General features: G+C 41.5%; 1 protein-coding gene across 8 annotated transcripts in view; it reads right to left on the reverse strand.

Moving 5' to 3' along the window:
* KIF21A (kinesin family member 21A) overlaps positions 1-14,598 on the reverse strand; it is a 247,369-nt gene that overhangs the window by 157,282 nt on the left and 75,489 nt on the right. For all 8 annotated transcript variants that reach the window (XM_073573526.1, XM_073573524.1, XM_073573519.1 and 5 more), the window contains exons 2-7: positions 8,818-9,040; positions 7,278-7,460; positions 6,901-7,050; positions 4,402-4,536; positions 3,324-3,491; positions 412-527 (exon numbers count right to left, since the gene is read on the reverse strand). In XM_073573526.1, the coding sequence (XP_073429627.1) occupies positions 412-527; positions 3,324-3,491; positions 4,402-4,536; positions 6,901-7,050; positions 7,278-7,460; positions 8,818-9,040 (975 nt within the window). The remainder of the gene's footprint in view (positions 1-411; positions 528-3,323; positions 3,492-4,401; positions 4,537-6,900; positions 7,051-7,277; positions 7,461-8,817; positions 9,041-14,598) is intronic.

The following is a 14,598-nucleotide window of genomic DNA, read 5'->3' on the forward strand; positions in this document are numbered from 1 at the left end:
TAATTTACATCTAGCAGAACTCGACTAAATCTTAGGCTTCCCTCACCTGTTCTCATATCCTCGCCCCAACCACTCACCTTAATGCTCTTATTTTCACATTTTCTTACTCAAAAGTTTGTACTTTGCTATCTTGACACATTATTACTCTGTTTGACTTTAAAACTTTCAATAAAAATCCATTGTAAAAAAAAAAAAAAACAACCAGCAAAGTCCACCTTGAAAAATGTATGTTTTGAAGGCAATGGCTGGTCACGCCAAATATTGATTTACATTTTGTTTAATCACTCTTATTTTTGTTAATTGATAAAAAATAAACTACCGTATTAACAATATTTTTAAAGCAGCAGTTACTCTGCAGCACTTTTTTCACCCCAGCCTAAACTTTTTGCACAGTACTGTAGTGTATATTACCTGTTACCGCCAAGGGAGTCCTGGAGTAGCCTTGTCAGCTTGGAATCCCTGTAAGGCACATGCGTGGCTTTTTTACTTTTATCTCCTAAAGCACTTATCACATTTCCAAGGGCCAGCTTTAAAATAAAAAATATGACTCATTAGAGGATATAAACATATTCAAACTTTACAATTCCATTTATTCACATAGACGCCCTCTCAGGATAACAGCATTTGAAACATATTCTTGCTATGTTAGCTTGCAGAAGGGAATATTCAGTTAAAATAAATGTTTTGCAAAATAATAAAGGGGCTTTCCTGGATAACATTAGATCTGTAAAGTTCTTACTCTCAGCACACCCGAATGTACTACGTATTGCAGGGATGTACCATTAATAGGACAATGCTGCAATATCAAGACAGCCACTACTACGCCGATGGTGTACAAGTATACAGAGCAGTTTTAACAATGAAGAGACTGAAGCAATTAAATGAGAAATATTGCCCCTTCACAAAAACGATGGCGATAGTACTGAGAGCCATACGGATTTAACATGTCTGGCCTATTTTAAGGCAAGGCCATCATTATTGTGATTATAGCAAAGCCCTTTAATAAAGTTTCCAATTTAATGACGTCATAAGAATTCCTAGGTCATTTTTTAAAGCCATTGAATGGTTACAGGTGGCCTTCATATGGGCAAATAAACCAGCCCGACTTAAGCGTGCCCTCCTTTGTAGACCCAAAAATCAGGGTGGCTTAGGTCAACCTGATTTGAGGTTGTGCTATCTAGTGACTCCTATGTCTTGAGTAATTGCCAAAGACTTAGGTTTGGATAGGCAGAGATTCCCGCTGGTACCTCTTCAGCCCCGCCATGATTGGTAAAGTTTCCTACATTAAAATCTAACCCTACTATTAGTACTACGATTTGGTGCTGCTCCAATTCAGATATATAAACTTCTCTTGCCATCTCATCATCTCTCCCCAACTCTCGATTCTCCGGAGTTTTCATAGATCCTGACAGAGCTAGTATTTTCATTTTGCATCTGTCATTGCACATGGAGGTCATAATGGCTTCTTCATAAAATACCGTAGACAGGATATTTTATACAAAACTTGGCACTACTGGATGGAATTCAAACACTCCAGGAAATTATTCCTACCAGACACCTAATTGTGCTTGCGAGTCTTATTCAACATTAGGGTGTTTCCCAAATCTGCCCCCTTACCCCTCTACCCACCTACCCCCTTTTTCCCCCTTTATTTTTTTATCCCTTCTTCGCCTTCTTTACTTTTTTCTCTTTTCTTGATTCTCATATAATAAATGCAAGACTAATTAATTGTTGGGAGAAATTCTCCTATTTAGTCATGGTTCCTTTCTGTACTACTCTCTCTACAGTCTAATTTTAATTATTTTATAAAGATCATTAGTTTTCCATATAATGATTGGAACACTAATGTATATATAATAATTCATTTTATTGCTGTACATGATGGGATTGTTTTACCATGGTAGTTTAGTTCATATTTTTGCACAGTGAGTCAGCAAAGGACAGTATAATTAAAACTTATATAATTAAAACTTAACTTTTAATAATTAGATATAAAAGGAAAAAAATACATATAGAATAAAAAGAACCTGTATTACACAGGTAAACATAAAAAAATGCTAAATCCACAGTGATGGGTTTGGGCTTGGTGTATAGAGCGCCAGTCCAAAATCTGCCAAGACCACAATGGCGGAAATAGTACTGAGATGAGTTGGTGTCATATACGGGCTGTGCGTATATATATATATTAGTGAATAAACCAAATATTACTGTGTCAACGTAATGAAGCTCACACCACCTTAAGCCCCAGTCACACACAGCGATCTCGCTAGTGTCTTGTGTTTTGTGACAGAACAGCGATCTCACCAGCGAGATCGCTGTGTGTGACAGCTATCAGCGACCGGCCCCCCTGCCGGTATCGCTGAGGAAACCTCTGGACATTTTTGGGGTCGCTGGTCTCCCGCTGGCCAGCACGCATCGCTGCGTGTGACAGGTGGGAGACCAGCGACCAGGAGCTGGTAACTAGGGTAAACACAGGGTTTCTAAGAGGCCCGCAGAGCCTAGAAACCCGATGTGTACCTTAGTTACCAGCGCGCTGATGCAGGGAGCTGGTAACCAAGGTACACATCGGGTTTCTAAGTGACGCACGCCCCTTAGAAATCCCATGTGTACCTTAGTTACCAGCTCCCTGCATCAGCACGCTGGTAACTAAAGTACACAGTGACGCCACGCGCTCGTCGTCGCTGGTACTGATCGCTGGTGAAGCTATCTGTTTGACAGCTCACCAGCGATCATGTAGCGTCTCACCAGCGATCCTGACACGTTGATATCGTGGTCGGGATCGCTGGTGAGTCACTATGTGTGACGGGGCCCTTAAGGGCCTGTCACACTAAGCGATATCGCTAGCAATATCGCTATAACGTCACTGGATTTTGTGACGTTATAGCGATATCGCTATGTCTGATACTTACCTCCGACCGGCTCCCCCGCTGGTTATCGCTGATCGCGCGAGAACGTCCTGGGCCGTTTCTCATCGTCAGCTTCCTGCTGGGCTTCCTGTGGCGCCGACGAGCAACGCGTGGACGCGGGCGGGAGGACGTCAGGATCGCCACGTCTGACAGGTAAGTAACGACCCCCGACCCCTGCTATGTCGCTAGTGAGATCTGCCTGTGTGGCAGCTCACAGCTCACTAGCGACCACTTAGCGATGCACCAGCAATCCTGACCGCTGGTCGGGATCGCTGGTGCATTGCCAAGTGTGACAGTACCTTTACAGATGTATCTTTTTTTTTTTTTTTTTTTTTTTTATAACAAAGGATTAGTGAATTCAATGGCAGGAAGGTTAGTTATACAGTAGTCTATTGTGAAATAAGCCCTTAATCTTACTAGACCACAGTTGATAGAAATTCCTTCTTTAGCTCGGTCTCCTGTAGCTCCTGTACGCTTAAGTCGCTCTGAGCCAGCCAAATCAACAAAATGGAACTTGGCAGTAAGGGTTTCAAACTCGTTCATTTGGGTAGACTCAGATGTTATCCTATTATCCAAGTCATTCTCCTGTAAATAAAAAAAGAAAAAGCTTTGAAAGAAAATATTTAAGTAGCAGTAAAACACAAATAATAATCTGCTTACAGATATATATTACTAGCATTCCTCCAGAAACAACTATACAAAGTTGGTAAAAGTGACTTAGCATCACAAAGAAATTGGGCTTCACACATTTTGGCTGCAGAGCATTTTTTTTTTTTGCTTCAATTGCAGTAGAAGCATAACTTTTGCCGCAATTTAAAAATGCCTCAACTTGTGAAAGGAACCACAAACTTGGAAAATCAAGCCTTAGGCGATATACACACTGGGGGTTTTGAGGATCTTCAAATAAAAACAGCTTCAGGAAACTCTCCTTTTCTGAAAGTGACACGCTATTTCTTTTCTCCATCAGGTGAACATAGCTTTCCTGAGAAACCAATTGCAAACAGATACCTGCGACCACTGATGTAACAATGGTTTCGTGTGCAGGTATGCAGGAATAACAAAGGAGCATCTACTACATCTAAAGCCGGGGTCACATTAGCGTATAACATCCAATGTGTGCACTAATGACACTCAGCTCCAGATCTGCTCGGGTGCGAGATAGAGAATCTAATTTCTGCATCTCCTCCATTGCTGGAGTCTGTGGGAATCACACTGCACTTGGATGACATCCGAATCTCGGACGCACCCGCAGCATGCTGCTATTGTTCTCATTCCGAATCAGCATGAGAAAATAATTGCAGATGTGATCTTCTCCATAAAATAACACTGATTAGAGTGCTATGTGCTTATGAGTGAGCCCTAAAGGAAAGTCTGTGTCATGAGCAGCACCGAATAAAGTTTGTATGATCATGTATTCTGTCATCTTATGGGAGGATGCTCATTTCAGTAAAGTCATAGAAACAATAGTTTGGTTATAGAAACAGATGATACTTACTGAATCAAGTTTTGGACAAACTCGTGTTTGACATAAGTGGACTGTGAATATGGCATGTGAGCGCGAACTCTGCACATTCATTTGCGTGCTGGCAGTAGTTCTAGATAAGGCACCCAACTTCAAACACTGCATCATCTAGAAGAACAATCCAAAAGACGTGTTACTAGCAATGTATGGAAGCCATCTGCTACATGGAGATATTGCGCTTCTTACCAAGACTGAGGGTCCCGTTTCACTTAGAGACGCACCAGCGATCCCGACAACGATACGACCTGGTAAGGATCGCTGGTGCATCGCTACATGGTCGCTAGTGACCTGCCAAACAGGCAGATCTATTCAGCGACCCAGCAACCATCCAGAAATCCGTATAACAACCTCGGCGGTCATAGGTACGTTGTCAAACAGCAGCTTTTCTGAACGATTTCAGCCTGCGTCCCTGAGCTCTGCGTCGCTAACGAGGTCGCTCGTCCGGTCAAACATAGCGATGAGCGCTGGCCAGCGGGACACCGACGAGGAAAAAATGGCCCAGGACATTCGAGCATGATCAGCAATATCCAGCGGGGTGCTGGTCGCCGCTATGTGTCACATGTAGCGAGGTCGCTGGTGAGGTCGCTGTTGCGTCACAAATTCTGTGACGCTTCAGCGATCTCGCTATGTGTGAAGGGGGCTTTTAGAAATGGCTTACAAATGTCTTTGTACTTTTTAGTTTGAAAACATTATATAAAAATGTATCCAACTTGTCAAACAATGGGCCAAACTATCTCCTGCCTTCTGAGTTCTGAGAACAGCTACAATCCCACAATGAGCCATTGGTGGGTTTTTGATGTTGCAGAATTTCTGCACCTATTAAGTAAATTAGGTTACTTATGTTTTTTCGTTGCAAATTTTTACATGTGTTTTTTATCGTGCTTTTTGCTGTCTCTTTTTGGTTTGTCATGTTTTAAATAAAGCTGCTTTGTTTTTGATACTTCTTGGTGCCTGGCTTTGACAAAACTTTATAGATATAGTCATGTGTGATCTACATTAGGGTTGATCGAATAGCTTCGGATAAGGGCTTATCTGAATAGCTATAGCGCTTCCCGAATAGCTGCATCGGAAACCTGGATATCTGGAGCGCTCCCGATAATTAGCTGTTTGGCGCCGCAGCTGCATGTGTCGCGGCTGTGTGACAGTCACAACAAACAGGTTCTTCATGCATGTGCTGTGATTGTCACACAGTGGCGACACCTGCAGCTGCGGTGCCAAACAGCTAATTATCGGGAGCTCTCCAGGTATCCAGGTTCCCAATGCAGCTATTTGGGAAGCGCTATAGCTATTCACCTCTTATCCAAAGCTATTCAATCAACCCCAGTCAATGTGCATTTATGGTGCATTCCGCAGCTTTATTTAAAGCATGACAACAAAAACTGACAAAAACGCAGAGTTAAAACCGCATTAAAAAAGCATATTAAAAAAACGCACTTGAAAATGCAATGAAAAACCGCAGGTAACTTAAGTAATAGAGATGCAGGAATTCAGCAGCAACAAAAACGCACCAAAACCTCATCGTTGGAATGCAGCCTAAGATGCTAAGTTTTTGACACAGCAAAAATACGAAGGTCAGAAACTCTTAGTAGACACCCAGCCTCAATTGTCTTTATAAAGAATTTGGCTCCAGATCATAAAGGATTTCCATACCATAGCACAATAGTAAATAAAATGATAAAGTGCATACAATTATGCAGTATCGGAAGGGTTCACATGCTGGCACAGTGACATATTATTAAACGTTGGATGGTAGTGCATGGGTATTTTTCTAACACTTTTGCGCTTCATGTTTTATGACCGAATAAATAGAAATCTGCAGCGCTGGCTTATGTAATCGACCACCTCCAGACAGTTCCATTAGATAACGCAGATCTGCTGCCACACCCTATTGATCGCTGAAGTGAGGGGCTGGAATCTGTGCTGTGGAGCTCAGCAATAAATCACTGGCTTATAACTGATTTACAGTGTAGGCTGGAAGCACGCCAAACTAGAGTCACATTTGTGCTACCACATTACAACAGCAAGCACGATCTGCCCTTACTGTGAAATCACACTTCGACAAGGACACATGCAATTTTTCATAAACTTAGATGTCGCACCTACTATCAAACATGTTATTTGCTATGCTAAAATAAAATTCTAAATACTTAGGAGGGTTGGAAAAGTTCTTGATTAACCCCTTACTGGCAGCTGACAGAATAGAATTTACGTGTGAACATGGCCTTAGAGTCTTTATCAAACCTGGACAATCCCTTTAAACACGGTAATATCAGAGGGTGAAATCTTTGACAAAGCGTTTACACAAAATAAACTGCAGGAAAATGAGCACAATTTGATGATAATTTTGCCACAAAAAAATTGGCAAGAAATCTGCAGCATGTCAGTCTTGTATATTTCTTTTCATTGTGAATAGAAATAGAGTATGTTAGCACAACAGAAAACAGCCAGTGACATACATGGAAACACACAAACCTCTGCCTCGGAGGCCACATTACGTGTCGTTACTCCAACTGTATAAATTCCTCCAGTTGAGTCTTCATGGATCTTTATGTTAGACTTTTTGTTCCTGGCATCAATGTCCCGTGTAGTGTCAAACAAATCAAGTACCTCTTCATTGTAAAGCTAAACACAAAAGTAAAAAAAAACACGTATTAACAGAAAGATGGCAATAAAGATACGAGATAACTTAATGCATAGTGAACGCCTGCAGCAATCAAGCTTTAGTCGCTGTGTTCTTCTACTGCCATTTTTCTATTTAGTGAAGATGGAAAAGCGAAAAGAGGCAGCAGCCCTGACCATTACTGCTACTATTCCACATTGATAAGCGCCAAGAGACGTAGGAAACAAACCTCCAAGAACTGAGCATTCACTTTAAAATCCGGTGGTGGAAGACCCTGTTCCAGTGCAGCTTGTTTCCGCTCATCAATTCTTCGGAAAAGATGTTTTACGGCTCGGGGAATGATGCCATGCTCTTCCTCAGTTATATTTACGTCAAACCCAGTTCCCATTGTATACGTCTTACCAGCTCCTGTCTAAATAATAAAGGTACACTAATCAGGACCTTCAACAGGAAATCGAATTGCGTGGCAATATATACATAGTATGTATTTGTACAATTAGTACATGGCTAAAATGGAATCTTAAAAGGACATTTCAAAAAGGAACAGTCTTCACTTGTCAGTTTAGCAACTTGCAGGTCTGGCATATTTTCCGCCAGTGACATTATCTATTATATACATTATACACACATACATGTTTCAAGGTCAAAACGGTTTTGGATCCAAGATGGTAGCAGCAGACCTTGGTTCTTCAAGCTATACATTTTTGTACTCCTTTTTATTTAACAAGGTTATCCCACAAATAATTAAATTAGCTCAGAAGTAATCCACAACATTTTTTAAACCTTATCAATGAGGGGGAAAAAAAACATATCTCTCCAGTGTAATGTTACCCCTTTAGCCTGTATTCACTCATCTGCAACTCTGGTCCCTTCTCTCTGTGACCAAAAAGCAGACAAATCTCCCACCTTCTACTAACTCCTTATCTCCTGTCTTCTGCCCCACTCCTCCCTCACATACAGCCCCATCATTCCCACTTTATCTCCTGTCTTCTGCCCCACTCCTCCCTCATACAGCCCCATCATTCCCACTAATAAACAGGTTACATCCTAACCTATCTACCTAATATCCATCATCCAGCCCATCCAACTATCTGGCCAGCTATACGTATATATTATCTACTTCTTGTCTAATATCTGCCTAATTTCTACTTGTCACAGCTACTACACATGCTCCATGTCTTCTCATTACCATACAGTATTAGTCTGAGTGCTTTCCTGCTCATGTTGTAACATAGTAACATAGTAACATAGTAATTAAGGTTGAAGGGAGACTTTAAGTCCATCTAGTTCAACCCATATCCTATCCTAACTTGCCCTAACATGTTGATCCAGAGGTAGGCAAAAAAAACCCATGTGGCAACAGTAAGCTTCACTGTCACTGTGATCTAAGGATGTGTGTTCATCACTCAGGGTAGACCTGCGTTCAGCCACAGGAGAAACTATTCCACATGAAAATGTATTGTTTTTACAAAAGACACATTTTTTGACAGAATGATATTGCACATGCACTTCTTTTGACATGCTGTGTTGAATTTGGAATAATACTTTTTGTGGGACCACCCTCTAAGAAAAAGAGAGACAAGCTGTACATCAAGCAGCCAACAATAGAGTGATTGTATGCAGCCTGCTGCCAGCGAAGGGTGCTCATCAGATAGTGAGTACATACCAAGTGAAAGTAAGGGTGGCCATGCTGACACTAATGGGAGGCATGTGGGCTGAGCGAAGACCTCACAAATTTACACTTTAAACACCAATGGTGGAATTCTTACTTGGCCATAAGCAAAGACTGTGGCATTGTATCCTTCAAAGCAGCCTTCAATAAGCTTCTCTGTGCACTCCATGTAGATGGCATCTTGTCTGGAGTCAATGTCAAAGACATAGTCGAATGTGAATGCCTTATCTTTTCCTAGGAAGACTTGGGGTTCGCCAGGTGTCACAGAAGTGCAAATATGACAGCCCTCAATTTTTTCTTTGGCAAGCTGCGGGCGAATTCTGAAAGAATACAAACATTGAACAAGTTCAAAGCGAAGCTTTACAGAACATCCTACATTGCTAATATGTTAGAAGTGCACTCCATGGTACTTACACAGAGTGCCCCGTGACCGGCGATTTTGGACAATGATTACAAACTATTCAGAAATATAAGCCATGTAAAGTAGGCAACAAACGCTTTACTATTACGATAGATAAAATCAGTAACCTATTTCTGGAATTTTCAAGCACAGCAAATCTAACTTTCTAACCTTTCCCTCTAAACTAAGGCATATTAATGGAATGTGCAAAAAAAAACAAAAAAAAAACCATGTAATATCTGGGCCCCCAGAGTTGAGGAGCATGCCGCAACCAACCAGAAAAAGAATGGAGACACACAAGTCATTAGGACCTACAGCAACAGTAAGCTCAATCTGCTATTTTCTTAACTAGAGAGCAGCTAATCTGCACAGTCGCCTCTCTATTCTGCATCGAGACGCTGGGAAGGAGGCCGGCGCATGCCGCATCACTGGCATCATGGCACCCATCAATGAGTAGTGATGCCAGCGGTCTGGAACTTGAGCACTGAGGCCATGTGCCAACTGCATGCAAAGACTAGAAGCAATGCTGGAGGGTCAGTGATGGATGGATCAACGGGTGACCAGAGGTCCTCATTAACTCAATAACGCCTGCATAAGATCATACAAAATGTTATAAATTGGCTCTATGGTTTTTATTACTGGCAGCAAGAGATTTGGAGATCAGCAAGACTAGAGCTCTACAGAGAAAAAATGTAAAAAGTTATATACTTTACAGTTATAAAACCTCCAAAAGCATAAAGAGGCACATTCATATAGTTTAATACTTTTCACAAAACTCCCTACAGAACAAACACATTTTATGTTTATGTTCTGTGAGGGGATGTATAATAATGTCTGTAAAGCGCTGTGGAATTAATGGCACTATACGAATGAGTAAATAAATAAAACATGACAATGGGAGCACAGTGCATCAAAGTAAAGCAGAAATTAAAGGTTTCCAAAAGGAAGAGCTTTTCCGATTTCTCGATATGAGATCCAATAATAACTGGACTGCTTGATTTCTTACTTTGTGTACAGTTCATGGAAAATGGGTGAGCAAAAAATGTACATGCACTTTTCTGTATAAGCTTCATTGCTCTCTCCATTCTGTGTTGATGGGGTAAAAAAAAAACACCATAGAAAAAGTGCATTAGCATAGAAAATGCAGCTACCTCGCAAAAATGTAGTGTCCAGTAACCCGTGTAAAAGTGGAAATTTAGGTTTCCATTCATTTATAGACATCATCTGGACAATACATTTCCATTTAACTTTTAAAAATTATTCTGCAGCAATACCCCACAAATGTGTGTACCTGGTTACTTTGTATTTCCATTTACTAAATAATTTGGAAATCATATCAACAATATTCTATGCAGTTTGTAAAATAGGGGGCAGGTCAGTGAGGGATCAGTGACCTGTCATAAACCATACAGATGAATATGTAAAGCAGAGCACCACATGAAGATCCCCACACCGGGGCACGGGCATTTCATTAACTGAAAATAAAGATTAAACATCAACCACAAGACGGATTTCATCAACCCAGGTATAATTTTATTCAGTATAACGGCGCTGACCTGACACTGTCTGTAGGTTACTGAGCACAATCCTGCTGACCGGTTCCCTATAAGGAGGACCTTTCACCAAATTTTTCAAGTTCAACTGGACAGACGATGTAATAGTGGCTGCAGAATGGAATAAAACATTTTGTTTGTTTTTTTAAATTTCTCCTTTCCGTAGCAGAGATATTAGCAAAGTATTTGAAGTATGTAATAAGCTAATTTTCGGTAAGTACAAGTTGGTGTTATCAGATAGTTTTCACTGGAAAAGGTGTACTTCTTTCCCCTGTATGATGTTGCCCAATCATAAGCAGACAACAACATTGAGAGGAAAAGAAGAATAGCTTGGAATAAGATTATCAGTGTGTGAGACATATAATGTCAGACAGCACTGATTTACTGGACTAACCTCCTGCATGATTAAAAAGTGTTGGAAGTAGAACATAGATGACTTACACTTTTCAGATAAGGTCAGAGGCAGTCCCATTACAAACCTTTCTATCAGCTATCCTCTCATAGCACTGTCACCTCTGCTGTACTCCCACTCCTCCCTCACTGGCTATCTTGAGAGCTCAAAAAGGGGTCAGTAATCACACGTCTGTTTTGCTCAACTTGCAAATCATGCAGCTACGGCAACAGAAACTAAATCTCCGAGCACGCCAAAATACTCAGAGAACACTAGAGCATGCTCGGGAGATCTCGAGTAATGAGCATACTCGCTCATCACTAAAAAACAGTGCTAGGAGAGCTTATATAAGGGTTTGTGATGCAAGACCGCTAAACTTAGCCTAGCTGACTCCCCTCACACACATTGCCATGACCTTATCTGAATGGGGTTGGTCATTGTTAGGTCATTTTTACCGAATAATTAGTGCCTTAAAAAGAAAAAGAGAACCCAAAAAACACTGGTGGAATTGTGTTGCTTTTTTACCATTCTGCTGTAAGTTGTCCCCCAAAAATACGCCTTTTTTATGGGTAGGTTGAGGGACAAATGAAATAAAAGTAACCCTTGGAAGAAGGGGAATAAAAAATGAAAGTGTAAAAATTAGAAAATTTTCCAGTCATGAAGGGGTGAAGCATACGAAATGCAAAAACCATCCAATTTTGTCTTAAATTGCAATAAAAAACATACACATAATTTTTTGTTTGACTATCCTTTTCACTAGCCTGGTCTTGGCTGGCTGCTGAAGGGGTCTCCTACCAGGTGTGCAGTAGGACATAAGATTTGTTAAGTCGCATGGTTTATTAATGCTCCGTAACTGGTCCCAGCTAAAAACGAACAGATCAGTGGGATATTAAAGGGGTAATTCTTCGTATACGCCATTAATAATAGATAGTTGGGGGGGTTCAATCTGGGCATCCCTGCCAATGAGCAGTTTAAAGAGATTGCAGCATGCAACCTTATTAGTATTTTCCTGCACTGTATTTTAGTAAGTGCTTTCCAACATATAAGATATCCTTCATTGAGGTGAAGGGGACAACACTGCAATATCTTGCACGGCTGCTTAAAAAATGGACAGCTGCTTGCAGGCAGATGGATTCATTGACTAGGCTGCACAATTCACGCAAGAGTCGCAGTCTCTCCGAACAGGTGATTGGTGGTAGAAAGTAGGGTGCCAGGAGTAAGACCACCAGATTGAATGTTGATAGCAGTACATAACCCCTGCCCAATGTCTGGAATGTAACAAATAGAAATGTATTTTTAAAAAATCATATGCGATCAACAAAATGTACAAAGAGTTAAAAACAATTATGGCAAAGCATGAAGGTTACACCCTGGATCAGATGGTCAGTCAAATAATACTGTGCGACAGATAACACCGATCAACTACAAAATTGTAAATTGAATAAAAGTTGCTAATATTTATAGATTTGATGCGGCTAAAAATGAAAAGGACAGGTAGAATTGAGAATGAGCTCTAGCTTTTATTTTACAATTGCCGAATGTGGAGACTTGTGATGCAGTAAATGTGTGCAAGTGAAGACATTTTTTCATATTAAGTTATATTATGTTAGCAATATTCCGGGAAGAGAAACTTAAGGCTAGGTGCACACGTTGCGCAACTCCCACGGAAGTTACCGCGGGAATTCCGGAATTCCATTCCGCAGGAAAACCGCATTTTAAATTCCCACGATTTTCCCGCGGAAAAACTAGCGATTTGCAAGCGTAGTTAGCTTGTAAAATGCTAGCGTTTTCCAAGCGATCTGTAGTATCGCTTGGAAAACTGATTGACAGGTTGGTCACACTCGTCAAGCACAGTGTTTGACAAGTGTGACCAACTTTTTACTATTGAGGCTGCCTATGCGGCATCAGTAGTAAAAAAGATCTAATGTTAAAAGTAATAAAAAAAACCCAAAAATCGTGTTTTTCTCACCTTCCGACGTCCCGCGCAGTGTCCCCGATCATTGCGATGCTGCCGCAGCATCGCTGAAGCCTGGTGATGCTGCGCGGGACATCGGAAGGTGAGAATATGACGATCTTTTTATTTTAATTCTATTTTTTTCAAGGATACGGGGATACGGTACCCACAGCCTGGAGGACAGTCTCCTCTCCTCCGGACCGTGGGTACTATCCACAAATGTTCTGCTTACTTTTCGCATGGTGTGCACAGCCACATGCAGAGAGTAAGCAGAACAATGCATTCCTAGGTGGGCGGAATCGCCGCGATTCCACAATATAATTAGCATGACTGCGTATTTTTCCGCGATGCGATTCCGCCACGGGAAAATCCGCAGCATTAGCACTGCGGAATCCCATAGGATTGAACAGGATGCTGTTTATTGCGTTTTCATGGCAAAACCGCCGCGAAAACGCAAAAAAAAACGCAATGTGTGAACGCAGCCTAAGTCTGGCACAAAAAAAATGTACAAAATGAACGATTGGTTGATTCTAAGAAAACATTATTGCCTCCGCTACACATCACTCTAGGATTAATGAAAAACTTCATAAAGAGCGATCAGCAAGAAAGGGACCCTTTCAATTATTTGACTTCAAAATTTCATGGATTAAGGGTCCCATTACATTTAGCGATGCACCAGCGATCCCGACAACGATACGGCCCGGTCAGGATCGCTGGTGCATCGCTAAATGGTCGCTAGTGAGCTGCCACACAGGCAGATCGCAGCAGCGATCCAGCAATGCTCGGCAGTCGTTCTTACCTGTCAAGCGGCAGCAATGATGAGCTGACGACTTCGCCTGCGTCCACGTGTCGCTAGTTGGCGCCAGCGGGACGCCAACGAGGAAGAAATGAAATGGCCCAAGATGTTCGCGCGTGATCAGCGATATCCAGCGGGGGGGCGGTCAGAGGTAAGTGTCACATGTAGCGAGATCGCTAGCGATATCGCTGTTGCATCACAAAATCGGTGACGCTTTAGCGATATCGCTAGCGATCTCGCTATGTGTAAAGCCCTCTTTAGTCATGCAAAGTTGAAAGAGGGTTTCTCTGTTGACCAACAGATTAGGGAGGTTTAAAAGGACATTGGCTGCAGAGAAGCCAGCGTGGAATTGTTTTAACCCCTTCACCACCTTGCGATTTTCTATTTTTGCGCTTTCAATTATTTTCTCACCTCTCTTCCTAGCGTCATAACATTTTTATGTTTCCATCAATATAGCTGTATGAGGGTTTGTTTTTGGCGGGACTTTTGAACGACACTATTGATTTTACATGGAACTAGCTGCACCTTTATATATGGTTCTCCCTCCCAATTTGGGTCTCATGGTATTGGCGGCACCAGACAAACACATCAGGTATTATACAATATGGTTAGTTCCAGAAATTCTTTTTCACATGTACCAGCCTACTGTGACTATTTATCAACTGGCAATTTCCCATTTTACCTGGGAACCCCTGCAAAAAGCAGTGGAGTGAAACACAAATCGTGGTCTGAGGTGGAGGCCAGCACTGGTTGGTATCCTGCATTATGCTGCACTCTAGTGTTT

Source organism: Dendrobates tinctorius, unplaced genomic scaffold (assembly GCF_039654945.1).
Source record: "Dendrobates tinctorius isolate UK_male_01 unplaced genomic scaffold, ASM3965494v1 ptg000035l, whole genome shotgun sequence".
Taxonomy (NCBI): Eukaryota; Metazoa; Chordata; class Amphibia; order Anura; family Dendrobatidae; genus Dendrobates; species Dendrobates tinctorius.